This window comes from Urocampus carinirostris, chromosome 14 (assembly GCF_059441175.1).
Source record: "Urocampus carinirostris isolate Australia breed hairy pipefish chromosome 14, RoL_Ucar_1.0, whole genome shotgun sequence".
Classification (NCBI taxonomy): domain Eukaryota; kingdom Metazoa; phylum Chordata; class Actinopteri; order Syngnathiformes; family Syngnathidae; genus Urocampus; species Urocampus carinirostris.
The window spans coordinates 15,577,460-15,597,741 of NC_142362.1; the positions used below are offsets into that span (position 1 = coordinate 15,577,460).

General features: G+C 39.2%; 1 protein-coding gene across 1 annotated transcript in view; it reads left to right on the top strand.

Moving 5' to 3' along the window:
• lrp2a (low density lipoprotein receptor-related protein 2a) overlaps positions 1-20,282 on the top strand; it is a 58,697-nt gene that overhangs the window by 4,749 nt on the left and 33,666 nt on the right. The window contains exons 6-35 of the mRNA XM_088353500.1: positions 683-889; positions 1,002-1,204; positions 1,280-1,420; positions 1,517-1,720; positions 2,010-2,202; positions 3,268-3,393; positions 3,485-3,615; positions 4,583-4,720; positions 4,801-5,082; positions 5,163-5,402; positions 5,478-5,597; positions 6,055-6,171; positions 6,967-7,347; positions 7,491-7,505; positions 8,689-8,937; positions 10,102-10,313; positions 10,384-10,568; positions 10,675-10,903; positions 11,180-11,357; positions 12,054-12,182; positions 12,646-12,812; positions 12,923-13,066; positions 13,138-13,247; positions 13,360-13,537; positions 13,608-13,821; positions 14,670-14,909; positions 16,093-16,281; positions 17,500-18,423; positions 19,482-19,647; positions 19,715-19,873. Of these exons, the coding sequence (XP_088209626.1) occupies positions 683-889; positions 1,002-1,204; positions 1,280-1,420; positions 1,517-1,720; positions 2,010-2,202; positions 3,268-3,393; positions 3,485-3,615; positions 4,583-4,720; positions 4,801-5,082; positions 5,163-5,402; positions 5,478-5,597; positions 6,055-6,171; positions 6,967-7,347; positions 7,491-7,505; positions 8,689-8,937; positions 10,102-10,313; positions 10,384-10,568; positions 10,675-10,903; positions 11,180-11,357; positions 12,054-12,182; positions 12,646-12,812; positions 12,923-13,066; positions 13,138-13,247; positions 13,360-13,537; positions 13,608-13,821; positions 14,670-14,909; positions 16,093-16,281; positions 17,500-18,423; positions 19,482-19,647; positions 19,715-19,873 (6,171 nt within the window). The remainder of the gene's footprint in view (positions 1-682; positions 890-1,001; positions 1,205-1,279; positions 1,421-1,516; positions 1,721-2,009; positions 2,203-3,267; positions 3,394-3,484; positions 3,616-4,582; positions 4,721-4,800; positions 5,083-5,162; positions 5,403-5,477; positions 5,598-6,054; positions 6,172-6,966; positions 7,348-7,490; positions 7,506-8,688; positions 8,938-10,101; positions 10,314-10,383; positions 10,569-10,674; positions 10,904-11,179; positions 11,358-12,053; positions 12,183-12,645; positions 12,813-12,922; positions 13,067-13,137; positions 13,248-13,359; positions 13,538-13,607; positions 13,822-14,669; positions 14,910-16,092; positions 16,282-17,499; positions 18,424-19,481; positions 19,648-19,714; positions 19,874-20,282) is intronic.

Below are 20,282 nucleotides of genomic sequence, written 5' to 3' on the forward strand. Positions count from 1 at the left end.
ATGAGCAATTACTCCACAATGACAATCCATATATTAAAATAGAACTCGATTGCAATGAATAATTTGTGTACACACTGTAGTTTAGTGGAGTGTGTGATGCATACTAAAACCACTAAAATAAAAATGGGATACGGTAAACTTTGTTAAGTTAAATCTTACATATTGGCAGAATATTATTTTTCCCGACCTCAATTGTATTTTTACACTTACTTGTCCAATTAAAAAAAGGAAAATTATAAGCAAAATTTGCAACATTTCTGATTGAAGGAATGGCAGATAAGTAATTTGACAATAAGAAAAATAGTACCTTGTTAAGCTAATCTTTTTTCTTAATATACCCAAAAAAAACTAGTCAAAATATAGTAACTTAAGAAAAAATAAAACCCAAAATGAGCTAAATAATCTTGCAATGGACCATTTTTTGCTCCAATAATTTTTTTTGCAGTGTTATTACTGTACTTGTGTTCAATTAAACAACATTCCATTTTTCTGAAACATCTTATGTTTACCGAGAAACTTCAAAGGAAAAATACTGATAATGATAACTGGTTCTGTAATTTAAATGAAATGTGCAACCAACAACAGCTGTAACAAAATTCAGATAATTCGATAAAAGCTCCTGTTATTTAAACGGCTCGTTTTCACAGCTTTAGGAGTCTTAATTCAAATGTCCCCTCCACAGCTATTTGTTCTTCTCAGATTGGGAAGCCCTCAATGGACAACCCGGTCTCGAACGAGCCTACATGGACGGAACCAACCGTTATGGGATCATCAGGAGTAAACTGGGCTGGCCGTCTGGTGTCACGCTAGACATCGAGGCTAAGCGCATTTACTGGGTCGACAGTCGCTACGATTACATTGAAACAGCAACCTATGATGGTCTTCATAGGTAAAGTTGAAACAAATGACAATGCTTCTTTCTCATGAAATGAAATGAAATGAAATGAAATCAAATGAAATGAAATGTTCTTAAAAAATGATACCTTCTGTATTTTGAATAGGAAAACTGTTGCTCATGGAGGTTCTATGGTCCCGCACCCATTTGCAATAAGCCTATTTGAGCACAACGTGTATTTCACTGACTGGACAAAAATGGCAGTCTTGAAAGCAAACAAGTTCACAGAAACAAACCCTCAGGTGGTCTACGCTACATCCCAGACCCCACATGGAGTGGCGGTGATTCATCATCTCAAACAGCCCAAAGGTAAACCAGTGAATCTTATGTGTGCGTATTGACCACTTTTTTTTCCACGAATATTTTTTGTGTCTCTATGTTTAGTGGCGAATCCTTGCGGTATAAACAGAGGCGGGTGTGATCAGATCTGCGTTCTGAGTCACAGGAGTGACAATGGAGGCCTAGGCTACCGATGCAAGTGTCGCATTGGCTACGACCTAAACCCAGACGGCAAGAGATGTCTGGGTAAGAGAACTCATGTTCCATCAAATAAAATGATATGATCTACATTGCCCACGACAATCCTACACTATGGTTTGTTTTCCGATTTGATGTCTTCAGCCGTGAGGCAGTTTCTGCTTTTCACCAGTCAGCTGGCTATACGAGGGATACCGTTCAACCTTTCCTCTCAAGAAGACATAATTCTTCCGATTACGGGATTACCATCCCACTTTGTTGGAGTGGACTTTAGCGCAGAGGACGACACCATCTTCTTCTCGGACACGGCTAAAGATATGATCTACAAACAGAAAGTGGATGGGACTGGTGAGCAGTTGACTGGTGCACAGCTTTTAGTTTGAGGTTTTATCAAGAAATATGCCCGCCTACATCCCATTTCCCTAAAACTGCAATGAAGGAGTGACTAACTAACTGCTGTTGTAGAAATACCCCCTTCACAAAAAAAATATTCCACTGCCCTGATTCAGGGTGTTGTTTTTGAAACAGCTCTGGTTTTTCCCTTCCGGTGCGCTTGAAGTAAACACAAGCTGACAGCGTATTTATTCAAATGTCATTTGTGTGTTAAAGAGTCCTCTAACTGCTTTGATCTGCACAGGCAGGGAGGTGCTGGCTGCCAGCCGGGTGGACAGCGTGGAGGACCTGGCTTATGACTGGATTTCTAAAAATCTCTACTGGACTGACCCGCGATACAGGACCATTTCTGTCATGAAAGTCACTGATAGATCCCGGCGGGCTATCGTACAAAACCTCAACAACCCCAGGGCCATCGTGGTGCATCCCCTTGTTGGGTAAATCAATATTAGAGGGCCCCAAGTGCATTTGGAAACTTTTACAAACATAAGTGTTGTGATTACAACTGTTGGCCAAAGTACATTATTATTTTCCTACTTATAGTCTTGACCAATACCACAATAATTAGTGTGATATGGTGGATAATTTTCCTCATTCTAAGTGTTTTGGGGATATCTCAGTAAAAATCCTAAAATAAGAACTGCCGTCTCCCTGGACAGATTTTTTTTCCCCCATTATCTTTCTCATTTTACGAGCCAAATCAGTTAACAAATATTGAAAGTGAGCAAAAATGCTGATTCAAAAAATATTTCAGTTTTTTGCATTATCTTAGAAAACCCCCAAAATGTAATAAATGATAAATATTGTTATTATTATTATTATTATTATGTCCATTATCCATTATCTGCACTGCCTATCCTCATTAGGGTCGCGGTTGTACTGGAGCCCATCCCAGCTATCTTCGGGCAATGGGCAGGGGACACCCTGAACTGGTTGCCAGCCAGTTGCAGGGCACACAGAGACAGACGACATTATTATTAATATGTGTTTTTTTTGTTTTTTTTTACATTTATAATAGCGCTTCATTTTTAATAGTTATTACACCGTTAACTATGACCTCATTTATTTGTCATTACCTATCTGATTAATATAACAATAATCCTTCATCCTTAGTTTTGTATTACTCAACCCAATTAGGCCGATTAAAATTTGTATTCACAAAAAAGTATATAAAGGTAGAAAGTAAATGGATGAATTGATATTATGAAGACCGTTAAAATCAGTTCACTCACGTGCCCTGAAATAAATCCATGGCAAAATTCTTATTCAGCGCAAGCTGTTATTTCCAATAGCCTCAAAGTCATAGGGCCTCTGCCTCCACATGAAGAGATTAAAGTAAGATGAAGGGCGGTATTGTATGGTAATACCAGGAATTGGGCTTACTTACTATTACAATCAAAAATAAAAAATAAAAATAGTGCAGCAGTGTATCATTGACTTTGTTGCTAAATGGGTCAGATTCCTCATTAAGTTCATTCTACTTGTTTATGTTGCTTTTACAGATATATTTTTTGGACAGACTGGTACCGGCCAGCGAAGATTATGAGAGCTTGGGGCGATGGGTCACATGCCATGTCTATTGTAAACACCACTCTTGGCTGGCCTAACGGTCTTGCTATTGACTGGAGGTAAGCCCTGCAAGCGCTCCGCTGACAAAATCTAATTGCCCAAAAGCTGAATTTATTTTGCTCTCATGCTTCATATTTTCTCCTCACACAGTGCGATGCGTTTGTATTGGGTAGATGCCTTCTTTGACAGAATCGAGCACAGCACTTTTGACGGACATAACAGGCTTTCGTTGGATCGTGTTACTCAGATGTCCCATCCTTTTGGCCTCACTATATTTGAAGGTAATTAGCCTAGTTTAGAAGTAAAAATGTAGTTCATGTAAGAGTTGCTTTCATTGTTAATTACAGAAATAGTTTTTGTTTTAGTATGTTTCTTTAGTTACCGGTATCGTCCCCGATACCAGCGTTTCTTTAGACTATCGATACTTGTGACTGTGGCCTACACCTTTTTGAGTCTGTTTTACCGGAACTAGAATTTAGGTATTAGAGGAATACTAGAATGTCTATACAGTAGCAGTAATGCATTTTTAAAGAAAAATATTATTTTGTGAATGCAAAGTGATCGTCATTAATTTTCCTCTATTTAGTGAAAAATGTTGTTTTTGGATTTGTGGGCAATTTTTTATATCAGTGGCTAGTTCTTTAAAGGAGCAGGAAGGAATTTTATCTACTAGTCACTAGTGGTGTCTAAAGAGGTGAGTATCTGTATCGCCAGAAGAAAAGTGGCATGCTCTTGGTCTTGAGTATCGATATTTATCAGAAAAAAGAGGTATGCTAGAGCTGTATATTAAATCATATTTTTCTTTTTTTCCATTTATTTTTATCTTTTTAATTTTGCATTATTATTCCATATATTATATGAGTATTTGTTATCATTATTCTGTTTTATTCTTTACCATTATATTTTATTATTTTCTTTTCTTTAGAATTAAATTATTTTTCTCTGACAAAAAAAGGCATTTCTTTTCCTTTATAATCTTCCTGAATAGAAAATATTTTCTGTGGTTTAACACATAATGTCAGCTAACTCTGAGCTAATAAAAACATTAAAATATTATAGAAGGGTTAACAAATAAGATAGGATTTATCTTTATGCTTTATGGGAAATTACAATTACTGCAGCTGACTGACCCACGTAATTATGGAACTCTCTTTGTTTTCTACTACATTACCCTATTTTACCACTAATGGAGGACATGCCAGCGACAGCATGGTCTACAAATGAAAAATGTTGTATTTAATCTTTCAGGTTATGCATATTTCACCGACTGGCGCCTGGGTGGAATCGTGCGCGTCCGCAAGACTGACGGCGGGGAGATGGTGGTTATCCGAAGAGGGATCACTCACATCATGCACGTCAAATCTTTCACTTCCCACTCTCAAATCGGTCAGTGTATTTCTCAATAGCTCAACTGTATTCTTTCCACCACATATTCTATTTTCTGCACTTGGCTCTACCCATCTCAGGTTCCAACGCCTGCAACCGTCCAACAAATCCTAATGGGGACTGCAGCCACTTTTGCTTCCCAGCCCCGGACTCGCACCGGGTGTGTGGGTGTCCCTATGGCATGAAGCTGTCTCTTGACCAACAGGGGTGTGTGGAGGACCCTGCCAGCGAGCCACCCACCCTGCAGTGCGGGGCCAATTCCTTCTCCTGTGGCAATGGCAAATGTGTCCCTTACAGTTACCGATGTGATGGTGTTGACGACTGCCATGACAACAGCGATGAAGCTGGCTGTGGCATCAAAAGTAAACTTTTCCTTTTATGTGTAGAAACTATTTGAAATATTTCATTTTGTTCTAATAATCTTCAATTTACATCTTTCTAGACTCAACTTGCTCCCCTTCGGCATTCACCTGCTCCAATGGGCGATGCGTGCCAGCCAAGTGGCGCTGCGACGGCCACAATGACTGCCTGGATGACAGCGATGAATCCGACTGCCCGACCAAAATGTCCGTTACTTGCCCGGGCAATCAGTTTGTCTGTGCCAACCACCGCTGCATTCCTCTCACTTGGCGCTGTGACACGGATAATGACTGTGGTGACGGTTCAGATGAAGCAGACTGCTGTGAGTTTAAATTTCCACACGCCCTGTATGGAGTTTACTCTACAGATTCCTATTAAGGTCAATATTTGTCCACAGATCAAGGGAGCACATGCTTTCCAGACCAGTTTCAATGTCCAGATCACCGCTGCATTGCCCCAAGCTATGTCTGCGATGGCGATCGGGATTGTGTCGACGGAGCTGATGAGCAAGAATGCGGTGAGTAGTTGTAATACAACCTTCATAGAATTACGGTTAGCAGCTTATTTGATGTTTATCAAATGTGTCGATCCAATACATCCATTTGCATGTTTGCATTTTCTCACTCATTTTTACCAATACAACAAAGCCTTGACACAACAACCCATTTCCGCTATTGCACTACAATATAGGCCAGCATATGTAAATGTCTTTAAGTTTAACAACGCTCAACTGCATTTGAACTGCAACTGACTTGTTAACCTGACTGCCCATTTTGCACATCCGGTTAGCTACTCCTCTTGCACTATCGGCACTATGGTAAAATACTATACGTAGCCATAATACAATACAACTTTTACTTATATCTGTACATTCAAGGAAACTGTGCGGGTCAGATGCATCGACATTTCGTTCTGTATACACGTGTACTAGAATGACAATAAAGTAGATCTGAATCTGAATCTGAATTTTGCAGTCTACAACTGCACTGTGAGTGAGTTCAAATGCGTCCGAGGTCACCAGTGCATCAACTCCTTCTACCGGTGCGATGGCGTCTTTGACTGTATGGATCGCTCAGATGAACAAGGCTGTCGTAAGTAAAAGAAACTGGATGTTTGACGTTGTCCACTTTATAGGCACACAGTTCATGAAATCATGTAAAATTTACTCCATTGGCTTTTCTATTATTTAACAAGCAATCTGACATAAAACCAGATAAAAAAACAACAAGTTTACTGGGAAGAAAATCGTTGCAGTTTTTTTTTGCTTGTTTTTTTTTTTTTATTGTTTTATGAGTTTTCTTATTTTACTAGAAAAACAAGCCAGAAATATACTAAGATTTTTTTTCTTTTACAAGATTTTTTTGGGTAAAAAAATATTGGGTAATACTAGATATATAAGACCAATTTTACTTGAAAAACATGCAATTTGTAATTAAAGAATAATAATTGTAACTCGTTTTTCCAACAATACAAATTATTGTATTTTACTATACGAATATAGGGAAAGTAAGAAATAAACAATAAATTCTAGTACAATAATAAAAATACGTAAAATAACGTATTTTCTGGCGCTAGGAACAACTGAATCTGGAGCGCTCTCACACATTCCAAATATAGAAAAGTAAGAACCACAGATTTTAAAGGACTTTAAAAAAATGTGAAATGGACTTTTTACCACTGAGCTTATACATGTTTTTTATTCAACTCTTTCCGTGCACAGTCTGGAAATTGACAAATTCTTAAGGGAGAAATGTCAGGGAATGTCCCAAAATTGTAATAAAACATGCACAATAATGAAGAATAAAGCAGATTAATCTGAATGAGAAAAAAAATCAAACTCAAAGGCTCCCATTGCCATTTTGACCTCGCCCTTGCATGGTTCCTAGCGACAAGGCCACCGGGCATGTGCCATCACGAGAGCGAGTTCCAGTGCCAGACGGACGGCAGCTGCGTTCCATCCGCCTGGGAGTGCGACGGCCACTCGGATTGTGCAGACAGCAGCGACGAGCACCACGCCTGCCCGCCTCGCACTTGCCCTTCCTCGCTTTTTCGCTGCGATAATGGCAATTGCGTGCTGCGCACATGGCTTTGCGATGGCGACAACGACTGCAGAGATATGAGTGATGAACGAGACTGTCCCTCACCGCCCTTCCGGTGCCCAAGCTGGCAGTGGCAGTGCCCAGGCTACAGTTTGTGCATCAATCTCACGTCCGTGTGCGACAACTCTCCCGACTGCCAAAACGGCGCGGATGAGTCTCCACTTTGCAGTAAGTTGTTTCGAAAAGCGTAGCCGAGGTATCGTTCCACAATTTGTTTGTCTTTGTTCAAATCATGCATGTGTGTGATTTGACCTGCTTTAACCTGAAAATGATTTTTGATTCTCCTTTCTTGCTTCTCTCACAACTGACAGATGAGCCTTTGCCAGGTAGGAACAAAAATTCAATCATTTGATAGAATTGCAGTCCAAAGAACTGATTCATAACAATTTTAGTTCATTTCCTAGTCCCCAAAAAGTCACAAACTGTAAAAGGGAAGCCAACCTAAGGAATTTCATGATAGTATTACATACCTGTCAACGTTATACGTTTTTGGGGTAATAATTTCAAATTGTGTACACTGCAATACAATTTTTATATGATTTTTTAAAATTTATTTTGTTTTACTTTTTTGTCAGACCGATCTTGTCTTTCACAATTCAGATCTAATCCAGATCATCTTGGTCACTAGTAGCAGGCAACGTCATTGTAGATTGTCAATAATGTGGAGTTATTCTCCAAAGTCTGTTTTGCTGTAAGTAAACCACGTTGTGTTCGTAAATTTTATCAAAGCTTAATTGGAGGATTTCAATAATTAATGAGGGAAGCAATTGGCTGAGGTGAACTGGTCTGCTCATATATTGTTTCAGTGATTTCTGTAATTAAACCAGCATTTTGATCATTTTTATATCTGTGAATTATGAATCAAAAATTAACATCTGTGTGTTTCTATCCATCTCAGAGGACATTATGGTACTTGCAGTCTACTTAAAAGGACATAATAGTTGCTCAGGGTTTAAGTAACAAACAAATCGCCAGTTTTCTGAAGCAAAGCCATGATCGTTACTTGACTAAGCAACTGTTGTGTCAAAATATCCGCCCTCTAAAATTAGGATGCTCTGTTTGAATCAGAAGGCAGGGCAGGCATAGAACATATTTTTCTAAAATGAATCTGTTTAGGTTAATTCCCTCTTTCAAGAATTCATTTGAACAACTTTTAAGTATGATTCTTGGATTGTTTTGATCTTGACAGTAGTTGCAATATTTTGTACTAATCGTAATCATGATCCGATTTTGTCATGTCGCCTAAAGAATTTATTATTTTTAAATAAAAGATGACCTTAAGTAGTTGTATATGAAATTATTGTACAAATTATCATTCAGTGATATATTCATTACCTTTTTGGTTATATCTATCGTGAAACTTATTCTTCACTCGATTCCTATAAAGTTGTAACAGACACTTTGTATGTGTCAAACTTTGTTTGTGTCAAAGGATAGTCATGCATGCAGAACACAGAATTTCATATCCATGCTAGTTCTAAATATGGTTATTTCATCCATCCAACTCAGATCAGGAGAGCTGTTCTGACAACAACGCTGGATGCACCCATGGCTGTATCCAAGGGCCGTTTGGAGCCCAATGTACATGCCCTGTGGGCTACCAGTTGAGTAACGACTCAAAAACCTGCGAGGATATAGATGAATGTCATTCAAATGGACTCTGTAGCCAACATTGCTTTAATGAAAGAGGCTCTTTCCGCTGTCATTGCCATGATGGTTACACGCTTGGAGAGGACCAGAGAACCTGCAAGGCCTCAGGTAATGAGTGCCCTTTATTTTCTCAATTAAGGGTTTACAGCGTTCCCCTTATTCGTCTATAGGAATGAATTAGAGCTCATAACATTTTAGATTTGTTTCCCCAAACTATAGTTTGATTTTTTTTCCCTCAATTTTTTGTCCCTTATTATTTAAATTGACACAAAAATGAAAACCCTTTTCGTTGTATTTGATCAAATATCTATCATGACTAAAAATCTTATATTTATCTAAAATATTAAAAAACAGTTACGGAGGAAAAATATTTTCTTGTTTGCATGCCAATTACTGCATCAGTAAAATTATTTTCTAATTCTACTGCAAGCATCAAATAAGCTAGTTGTGTCAGCCAAGATAGCAGCTAGTGCTAGCAGCAGTGTATACAAAGCTACCCACTAATTCTTGCCGCAGCGTAGACAAGGCTTACAAATTATGCTTACTGAAGCATCAGCAGAGCTAGCCATTAAGGCTGTTAGTTGTGTTTGACAAAGCTAGCCACTAATAAAAGCGGTGCAATACCAAAGGTATGCACTGATGCCTACAAATAATGCTAGTGGCAGCATTGACACTGCAAGCCACTGTTGGGGGAGCTAGCTACTCATTCTAGCATCCGTGTAAGCGACAACCAAAAACGGTAGCTGCTGTATTGGCAAAGCTAGTCACTTATGACACCAGGCATATCAGCAATGCCAACCACTATTGTGGCAACCAACCCCATGCAGGCGATTGAAGCGCTTGGGAAGATAAATGTTATCTTCTATTACATTTCATATTACTCCACAAAAAAAAATCCTTCTCGCAGGCTTAGAATGAGCTATAATTAAATATGTGCTTTGCCAAATACTTGCCTCTTCTCTGCTCTTGGTTCTTAAATTCCTTCAGATAAGATCAATAACCAGTGGCAGTCAGTGTTCATCACCAGTGTAATTACAATATTATTATCAACAAAGGGCTGTTGATAAGAAGCGTGCCTCTTGTTCGTAGATAACCTATTGAAAGGAATTGTAACACAATAGCTCTCTTTATTTGTACAAAAGTGCATTCCTCAAGGGTGGACATTTGAGAGGGGTCCATTTTCCCGCTCCGTTGTAGAGACATGCACAAGCTAACAAGCGACGCTATAACCACAAGAATAGACATTAGAAAATATCTGACGTCTGTTGACAGATTCGCGTCAAGCCTTCTTGTTGGTGGCAAGTCGAAATCACATCGTACAAGATGACATCACTGCACAACCCAACGTGGTGCAATCACTAATACGTGATGGACGCAACGTTGTAGCCCTCGACTTTGACTCGGTTACTGACCGGGTGTACTGGTCCGACACGAGCCAGGACAAGATCTGGAGTGCTCATAAAAACGGCAGCGATCGAGCCGTGGTGAGTTTTTCTCACTTTGATTACGTACCGCCATGCTCAAAAAAATGAAATCAAAGATGCTTTTCTATAGGTATTTGATAGCGGGGTGACTGTGACAGAGAGCCTGGCTGTGGATTGGGTGGGCAGGAACCTTTATTGGAGTGACTACATTCTAGAGACAATTGAAGTCTCCAGGCTAGATGGTAGTCACCGGACCATGTTGGTGAGCCAGAACATCACAAACCCTAGAGGTCTGGCCCTTGACCCAAGAGACAGGTCAGAGCGGACCAAATGCTGGCAAAGCTTTACGTGCTATTATTTAAGAAATTCAAATGACAGTTTAATTTTTTTTTTTTAAATATGTTTTATTTTCTTATTGCAGTGCTCATTTGATGTTTTGGACAGACTGGGGGAAGAACCCTTACATTGAGAGGGCCAGCATGGATGGGAAGCTGAGAACCATTATCATAAGCAACAAACTGTATTGGCCCAACGGACTTACTATTGATTATCCCAACAATCTCTTGTACTTTGCTGATGCTTACTTGGATTTCATCGACTACTGCGATTATAATGGCAAGAATAGGAAACAAGTCCTGGCCAGTGACTTGGTGAGACTTTCACATAGACATGCACTCTACTGACAAACGTACTGGACGACAACGTTTACTGATTTGTATTCAATCGTGTTAATGCAAAAAATAATCTTTTATGGTACTTTTTTTTTCAATAGATGTGAAAACTTTATGTTGGATGTTAATACTTTATATTTGTCTATTTATTATCTTTTTTGATACTGTATACTTTGCCAACTGGAGTGCAACCCTAGTTTCGTTGTAGCAACACAATGATAATAAAAGTGATTCTGGTTCTGATTTGCCCTGCAGGTTCTTCAACATCCCCATGCAATTACCATTTTTGAGGATTTTGTGTATTGGACTGACAGATATATCAATCGCGTGATGAGAGCCCATAAGTGGCATGGGGAAAACCAGACAGTGATGCTGTTTAACCTACCTCAACCCATGGGGCTTGTTGCGGTGCACCCAGCCCGGCAACCAGCAGGTATAACTGAGACATTTGAAACAAAATTACCCGATTTGGGTCAAGAATAGACCGATCCACTTACCTACGGTAGTTATATTTGACACTACTTGGTGAGTTGTTTTGCACATACAACCAGTCCAAAATGTTTTAAGTAAAGAACAATCTGCAAAATGTGTTTAGTAAACCGCTTTCTTAAAAAAACAAACAAACATGGGGTCGGTTGATATGTTTTCAAACAATTCCATCAACTTTTTTTTTTTCGCTAAAACCAACCACAAAATTTGACTCATTGTGCACAAACTGTTGTTTCATTTAAGATAAGCTGATAATTATGTCAAAAGGTTATTTTTGCCATTCAACTGAATCCAGGAAATTTTGTTGAAAATAACCTGAAAGTTGCACAATGTTGTATTAAACATTTCCCAAAAATATGGGTATTCTTTTGTAGAACAGCAGACATGCTTCAGTTGTTTTGCATAAAACTAATTATTCCAACTTGTGTATGTTTCCATTTTGGACCCATATTGGCTGTGCATGGTGTATCTGTTTTTTGTTTTTCATATCCTCACTATCCCGCATTGGTTCACCATCTTGAAAAGAAAAGCCAGACTTTCTTTGAAATTTGCCATCACTTTTAAATTCTGAGAATCATTTTCAAGAGTGGTCAAGATTTTCCTCTAACCTCACATTTATAGCAGTTGGATTGATTTATAGGTACCAATCACTGCTACCAGAACCCCTGCACTCACATCTGCCTGCTGTCAGCCATTGGGCCAAGGTACTACTCGTGTGCATGTCCGTCGGGGTGGATGCTGGCAGAGGACCAAATCACGTGTAACAAAAGTATGTAAATTGTTGTTTTAATTACTGTATGTACTTACATTTCTACACCAGATGGTCAAGGTGACATAAGTTGCTAATGTCAACTTTATTGTTTCATAGTGTTACTCAGGGTTTAAAAAGTCCAAGAGTTTCTTTTGGACCCTTATTTTCCCAGGTTAAAAAATAGACCTTTATGGTTCCGAAGTCCTCAACAAACAAGGAGCCTTTAGTCCAGTTTCCTTGTGTGGACAGCTTAGCTCATCTCAGGTTTCAAGAACATGAAAGCCAACACAGTATCCTTTGAGGCCAATGATTATCCAATATTAAATTGCCCCTCAGCAACTGATTGATTCTAATCTTTGCTGAGTAAGCAAATAAGATTGTATAGCACGCTTTCAATCATCAGGAATGTCTAGCTACAGCCATGTCTAGAAATCATGAGAACAACTATCCAAATGCATTCATTTTATCTTTGTTGTTGTAGTTGAGGAGCCTTTCTTAGTGGTGGTGAGAGACAGCATCATTTACGGCATCTCTTTGAACCCGGATGACAAAAGCAATGATGCAATGGTGCCAGTGGCTGGGCTACAGAATGGCTACGATGTCGATTTCGATGACAGCAAACAGACCCTTTACTGGGTCGAGCACCCAGTAAGTTTTATACCGGAACTGGATTATATTTTTCTCATCAATGATTGCTATGTTAATCAAAGTTGTTTTTTACCAGGCTTGTTGTGAATGTATTATTTTCTGCCGTTCAGGGTGAGATCCACAGAGTGAAATCAGATGGTACCAATAGGACAGTGTTCGCCCCTGCAGCTGTTCTCGGATCTCCTGTGGGATTGGCTCTAGACTGGATAACAGAAAACCTTTATTACACCAATCCATCAACACAGTCGATTGAGGTAGGAAGATTTACCCAAAAAACAATTAGATTCTTGTGACACAGCAATCAAACCTCTATGTGCTGGGCCAGGTTTTGAAGCTGAGAGGGGAGTTGCAGTATAGAAAAACTCTAATTACAAATAACGGCTCTCCAACTGGTGCTGGAAGTCCTGTGGGCATTGCGGTGGATCCAGCACGAGGGTAAGAATTGTTTGACGACAAGACTACTGTTTACCCTGAGCTTTCTCGATTCCTCAACAGGGGCTGACCTAAAACTCACTTTCTAACTACCATTTCTTGACATGTGTTTAAGAAAACTGTATTGGACTGACCAAGGAACGGAGAGCGGCACCCCTGCCAAGGTGGCATCTGCAGACATGGACGGTCGGAATCCTGTCACTCTGTTCACCGATAACCTAGACCACGTCGAGTTCCTTACCATCGACATCCAAGAGAACAAGCTGTACTGGGCTGTTACAAGCGGTGGCGTGGTTGGTCTTCACTCAAACGACATTTTGCTCATTCCATAATAATTCCAGACAACAATCTCAATGACAACAGATTGAACGAGGAGATCCAGATGGAGCTAACCGTGTCACCGTGATGTCTGGTCTGGCTCACCCATGCGGCATCGCCATTTATCAGAATTTCCTCTATTTCACCGACCGTGACTTTGAGGTCATAGAGCGCGCAGACAAGTCTACAGGCGCCAACAGAGTTGTCCTGCGGGATAATGTTTCTGGACTCAAAGTGGTGAAAGTCCATTACAGAGATTGTGAGTAGAAAGAAGCTATTGCTATTGCATAAATATTAATCCTTGCATTCATATAACTTAGTAATTTAAAGTAGTTATAATTATCTCATATGGCACAGGATTTAGCAATTTTAAAATTTGGGTTTCTTATCTTATTAAAGAAAAGTAACATTCTTAAATCGAACAAAATACTCTTGCAGATGCGAATTTCATTATCTTTTTGATACTTACTTCTGTTTAGACATTTCCTAAAAAATAATAACAAAAACTACACACACATGTATATATATGTATGTGTATGTATATGTGTATGTATATATATATATATATATATATATATATATATATATATATATATATATATATATATATATATATATATATATATATATATATATATATATGTCATCTCATCTCATTAGCTGCCCCGCTTATCCTCAGTAGGGTCGCGGGGTATATTCGCATAGAACAGTGGTCAGCCCCCTTTTGAAGCTGAGAGATACTTTTTGTTACTGATTGACGCAAAGTGGTACCATTTTTATATACGGGTACAATTCATGAGAAAAAAAACCTGTGTTATTACTATATTTATACTATGTTATCACAAGGTTGTAATATAAGAAGTTAAGTCAACCACTAAAATCAAATTTACAATAAAATCACAATGACCCATCCCTGGTGATTTTTTTTTTTGAAGATATCTGAAAAAGCTCATTACTAACATACAAATTAAAAAAACACTCTAATAATGCTAGTAAGCGTCAATAACGCAGTTTAAGAAGTAATTGATATTTGTTTGAACACAAGTGACTCTAAAAAACCTTTAAAAGTTCCTTTTAATTGATGATTGTTGTTCTTGACATTTTCAGCTTCCGCAGGTACAACTAATGGGTGCACCAGCAGGAATAACACATGCGAGCATCTCTGCTTGCCTCGGCCGCAAGGGCTCTTCACGTGCGCCTGCACAACAGGCTTCAAGCTCAATGCAGACAACACAACATGTTCCCCTTACCAGTCTTTTATTGTCATCTCCACGCTATCAACTATCAAAGGCTTTAGTCTCGAAGGGGCGGACCACTCAGAAGCTATGGTGCCAGTGGCCGGGCGAGGTCAGTCAATAATTCTTGCAAAAACTCATATAGGGAACCAGATGTGGAGTGATTATTCTATAGAACATTAACATAGTAGTTGTGATCAGTGTTCCCTCTAAGCTGCAATTGCGCACTCCTCGCACATTCTCAGCGCGCAAGAAAATCTAGCCAGAGCACAAAAACGAGGGCTCAAAATTACTAATTAAGAAGCGACTTAAGTCAAAGTTACACTGCATGAAGGTAAAAATACACGGGTTCCCCTGACGTTGTGTCCTAAATGCGGTATTTTGAAGTCGAGTCAAAGTAGAACGAAGTTGAGTAAAGTTAGTAGAGTTTGTCGAGAACCAGCTTCTTCGGCTCGGCTCACGAAAAGGAACCGTCTCTTTCGGGTCCTAAACGGCTCTTCAGGTTGTTTTTGTATCTTTAATCCCAACTTGATCAAATTTTATGTAAAATTATGCACAAAATAACTTAAAGGAAGGAGGAAAGGAACAAAAAGAAAAAAATACCAAAATGAAAAAGTAGTGAAAAGCTGAAAACAAAAGAAACAAAAGGAAGAGAAAAAAAGAAGGACAAATTTAGGAAAAAGCCAGAAAAAAAGAAAGGAATGTAGGAAAAAAGTAAATGGAGAACAAAAAGAAAAAAATAACAGCTTGGAAAAAATAAACACAATGAGATTTTTTTTAAAGGAATTTTTAAAAAAGTAGAAAAAACACGGAAAAAAGAAGAAAAAGTTTGTGTTGCATTCAAATAATTTCCAATTATATCAAGTGAATCTTGTTGCCAACATTGTACTTCCACTAAAAAATGTAAATAAGTACAGTTCTGTATCTTACAACCGACTAAATGAGCCCCCCAAAATGTTAATATTATGCGACAAAATATATCAGGAAATTAAAAAATAGATATCTTGTGAAAGAATTGTAAGAACAAACGACGTTTGTAGGCCGTACAACCTTTGCAATAGTACATGAGTCAATTCATTCAAAAGAGAAAAATAATTTTGAATTGCCGGAAACTCAGCAAAATGTAACTTGATGTCAAGTTTTGGACATGTTTGATAATTAATTATCTTGCCACACTTGGGATTATGGTTGCTCACTGTTGTTTCAAGCGTTGCTCACCGACTTTGTGTGAACGCTCAGACCCGTGGAAAATTAGAGGGAACATTGGTTGTGATCAATTACTTTGTAATTTTCAGGCCGTAATGCTTTACACGTCGACGTGCACGTGGCATCTGGTTACATCTACTGGTGTGACTTCAGCAGCACGGTTACAGCACAGAACGGAGTCCGAAGAATCAAGACAGATGGCTCTGGATTGCATAGCGTGGTGACAAGTGGGATAGGACGCAACGGGATACGCGGCATAGCTGTGGATTGGGCTGCAGGTAGGCTGTTTTATCGGAATTACGGTATGTAGTAATAAACTTAAACACTTAAGGAAAGCAATACACCGTAATAATTATGATTCAATATATGATTATGTTTACGGTTATCTTCTAAGGTTTGTACAATCAACAATCAACATATATTTGGATTGTAATACCATGCTATTGATATAACGATATTGAAGCGAGCAAAATAAAAAAGATTAGAATAGATTAGGGCAGCACGGCGGCGCAGTGCTTAGCGCATGTGTGGCACAGTTCATGTCATGGGAACCTCCTGCGTGGGTTCAAATCCAGCTCCAGACTTCCTGTGCGGAGTTTGTATGTTCTCCCCGTGCTTGCGTGGTTTTCCTCCGGGCACTCCGGTTTTTCTCCCACATTCCAAAAAAAACATGCATTTGCATTGGCCGGTCCAAATTGTCCCTAGGTGTGAATGAGCGAGTGAGTTGTCTGTCCACGTGTGCCCTGCGATTGGCTGGCAAACAGTTCAGTGTCCCCTGCCCACTGCCCGATGATTACTGGAATGGGCTCCAGCACCCCCGCGACCCTACTGAGGATAAGCGGTGCCGCTAATGAGATGAGAATAGAATAGAATTATCTTTATCAGAATCACATTTATCAACGTTGTATCTCTACAACTGAATTACGCTTGCTTTCTTGTTACAATGAGATTTTATGTAGCACTCTAGGATAAACATGTAATAGGACTAAGGGTAATAAAAAATCTTAGGATAGATGGGTAATATTCACAGGACAGTGGCTGTAGACTGACCCAAATTGTACAAGCATCAGAAAACAGTGCAATGACATTAGCGAGAGCTGGCAAAGTCATCCAGACTGGATAGAGAGCAGCCGATAATTTTCGGGGCTATGTTTATGACTTCATTAAAGTTTTCTAATCGATCAATTCAAGTCTACCTTTTGGATTACAAATGCTCCCATCCTAAAAATGTCAGCTTCTCATCAGTTAATAATTGTGTTTTGTTTTTTCTTGTCCTCCATGGCATGAGACTGATTGCGTCTCTGTTTAATAACATGAAACAGTTCGGTAATGTTTAAATTAAATTTCATAGTTTACACCATCTCATTTTGTCAAAAATAAGCTTTTGAAAGATTATAAAAATATACAACTTCATAGTTTGAATAAGAATGGCAAACATTTGTAATTATATGCTTGATGTGGATGAAGATTTATTTATGAGATAATTTTGTACCTAGGAAACCTTTACTTCACCAACGCCTTCCTGACGGAGACATACCTTGAAGTCCTTCACCTGAACACGACTTTCCGACGAGTCCTGCTGAAAACCCAGATGGACATGCCTCGTCACATCATTGTAGACCCTCAAAATCGATTCCTGTTCTGGGCCGACTACGGCCAGAACCCTAAAATCGAGCGTGCGCTCTTGGATGGGAGCAATCGGACCATTTTAGTTTCGTCTGGTATCATCACCCCACGCGGTCTCGCTCTGGACCAGGAAACCGGATATGTCTATTGGGTGGACGACTCTCTGGATATGATCGCCCGAGTCAACCCCCGAGGCGGCGAGACAGAAGTTGTGCGCTATGGCAGTCGCTACCCGACCCCTTACGGCATCACCGTTTTTCAAGGGAGCATCATTTGGGTAGACCGAAATCTTAAAAAGGTTTTTCAAGCTAGCAAGGAGCCCGGTAGCACTGAGCAACCAACTGTCATAAGAGACAACATAAACATGCTGAGGGACGTAATCGTTTTTGACCGGCGTATGCAGCCGTCCACTCCCCAAGCCCTTGACAACAACCCCTGTCTCCACGACAATGGAGGCTGTGCCCACTTCTGCTTTGCAATGCCGACCGGCAATGCATCTAGAAAATGCACTTGTGCTTTCGGCAATCTTGCAGCGGACAACAAGAGTTGCGTGACGTCGAGAGAGGATTATCTCATCTACACCACCGAGAGCACAGTGCGCAGTTTGCGCCTAGATCCGGAAGATCATGCCCTGCCCTTCCCCGTGGTCAACGTGCCACGCACTTCTGTGGCGCTAGATTTTGACCTTGCTGACCGGAGGATCTACTTCACTCAGAGTTCTGGCACTGGCGCCAGCAAGATAAGCTACATTAGTCTGTCTTCTCCCACGTCAGCCCCTGTGGTGGTGGCTTCGGGTAAGCAATTAACGTGTAAAGTTCATACAGAGATGTATTTTGTGGTACTTTAACATACTCGCCTAGCTGAAAATGTGTGCAAAAACTGGAAATGTATACCACCCACTTTTGAGAAACCTTTTTATTTTATTTAAATCCTTAAAACCTGGCATGGTTTTAAGGATTTGCACCCAAAAATATTGTTCCAATGGCATATCCTTTTTTAGAAAATTGCATGTATTATTTTCTAGAAAAATATTTTGTAGTAAAACCACAAAATAAAATAAGTTGAGCAAAATTATATGACGGGGCAGATGACAGAGTATTTTGATCATTTCAATTCCTTTCAGCCATCCATTTTCTGCGCTGCCTATCCTCAATAGGGTTGTGGGGCAATTCCAAATCATAATATAAAAATAATATTTAACATTTAAATTTTACTAAAATCATTCTTAAAATAAGCAAAAATACTATTTAAGATTAACAAAATTATCTGATATTGAATAAGGGAAAATGTGTACTTTTTTTAGGGTGTTTTAGCAACAGCACAGTCCAGTCTAAACCAGTATTTAGGAATGTGTTATACATAACAGGGCATAGGCTCCAAGTCAGCACCTGGTGAGGAAAAAAAAAGCTTTTTTGAAGTATTAGTTTAATATTTTCATATTTCTGTTAACTGTTATTTTTTCACCTTGTTTTACAGCAAAATAAAGAAATAATACTTATATATAGTATAAAGCTGAAAAACAAATTAAAAATATTGTTGAAAGAAATCCTGAAAATAAATAAAATATAGCTGCTATATCAGACAATTCAGCAGGCTTTAAATAAAATTTCTTGATTTTAAGAAAAAAAAAATTCTTAGCAGCTATAGGAGTTGAAAGGAGAAAAAGGTTTTGTTCTCATTAAGGAGCCAAATACCATCAAAAGTCCACAGGCCCTGAAATACACCCCTGTGGAAATGTATACAGTGAGCCAGTGTGTTGAAGCATTGCACTGATTAATACCCTCAGACAAGAGAATTTAGATTATTTAGAATATTATTTTGTGGTATGATAATCATTTATCTAATGTAACAGATCTAGGGGCCCCTGACGGCATTGCATACGACTGGATAAATAAAAGGATATACTACAGCGACTACGCTAACCAGAGCATCAGTTCCATGTCTGTGAATGGATCCCAAAGAACTATTATTGCACATGTTTCCAGGCCAAGGGCTATCATTTTGGACCCTTGCAGAGGGTAAGGTTTGCTCATCATTCCAGAATTTTTCTTATAACTTTCTGATATGAGCCCTTTTGTTGGACAGATACATGTATTGGACCGACTGGGGAACCCATGCAAAGATCGAGCGTGCTACATTAGGTGGTAACTTCCGTAAAGAGATCGTGAACAGCAGCCTGGTGTGGCCCAACGGACTGAGCTTAGACTATGACGAGGAGCGGCTGTATTGGGCTGATGCCAGCTTGTAAGATCGGGCAAAATGTATCTTTGGGGTCCGATCACAATTGGGTTATTTATCCGTCAGTTTTCGATAGTAGCATTTCTGTATATAAGGAATCACTTGCTTGACTAACACCATTTTTTTCCCACACTTCGGACTGTAAATTTAACCTTTTGCCAAGATGGTATCTAGTTACTGAGTGTAGCGGTAGATTGCTGTTTTAGTTCACTGCCCAAATCGCAGTATGCGTTGTCGGGTTGCTAAATTCTGCGATGCCAGACATCGGATTGATAAAATGGGAAAAACTTGTGTGCATGAGCATCTGCTGGCCGTGGTTGTTAGTGCACGTGGACGTGAGTCAAGTAGGTTGTAAGTCTGTTTTCTGTTTAGCGTTACAAAACTACACTTTATAGTAAAAATCATTGTTAAATTA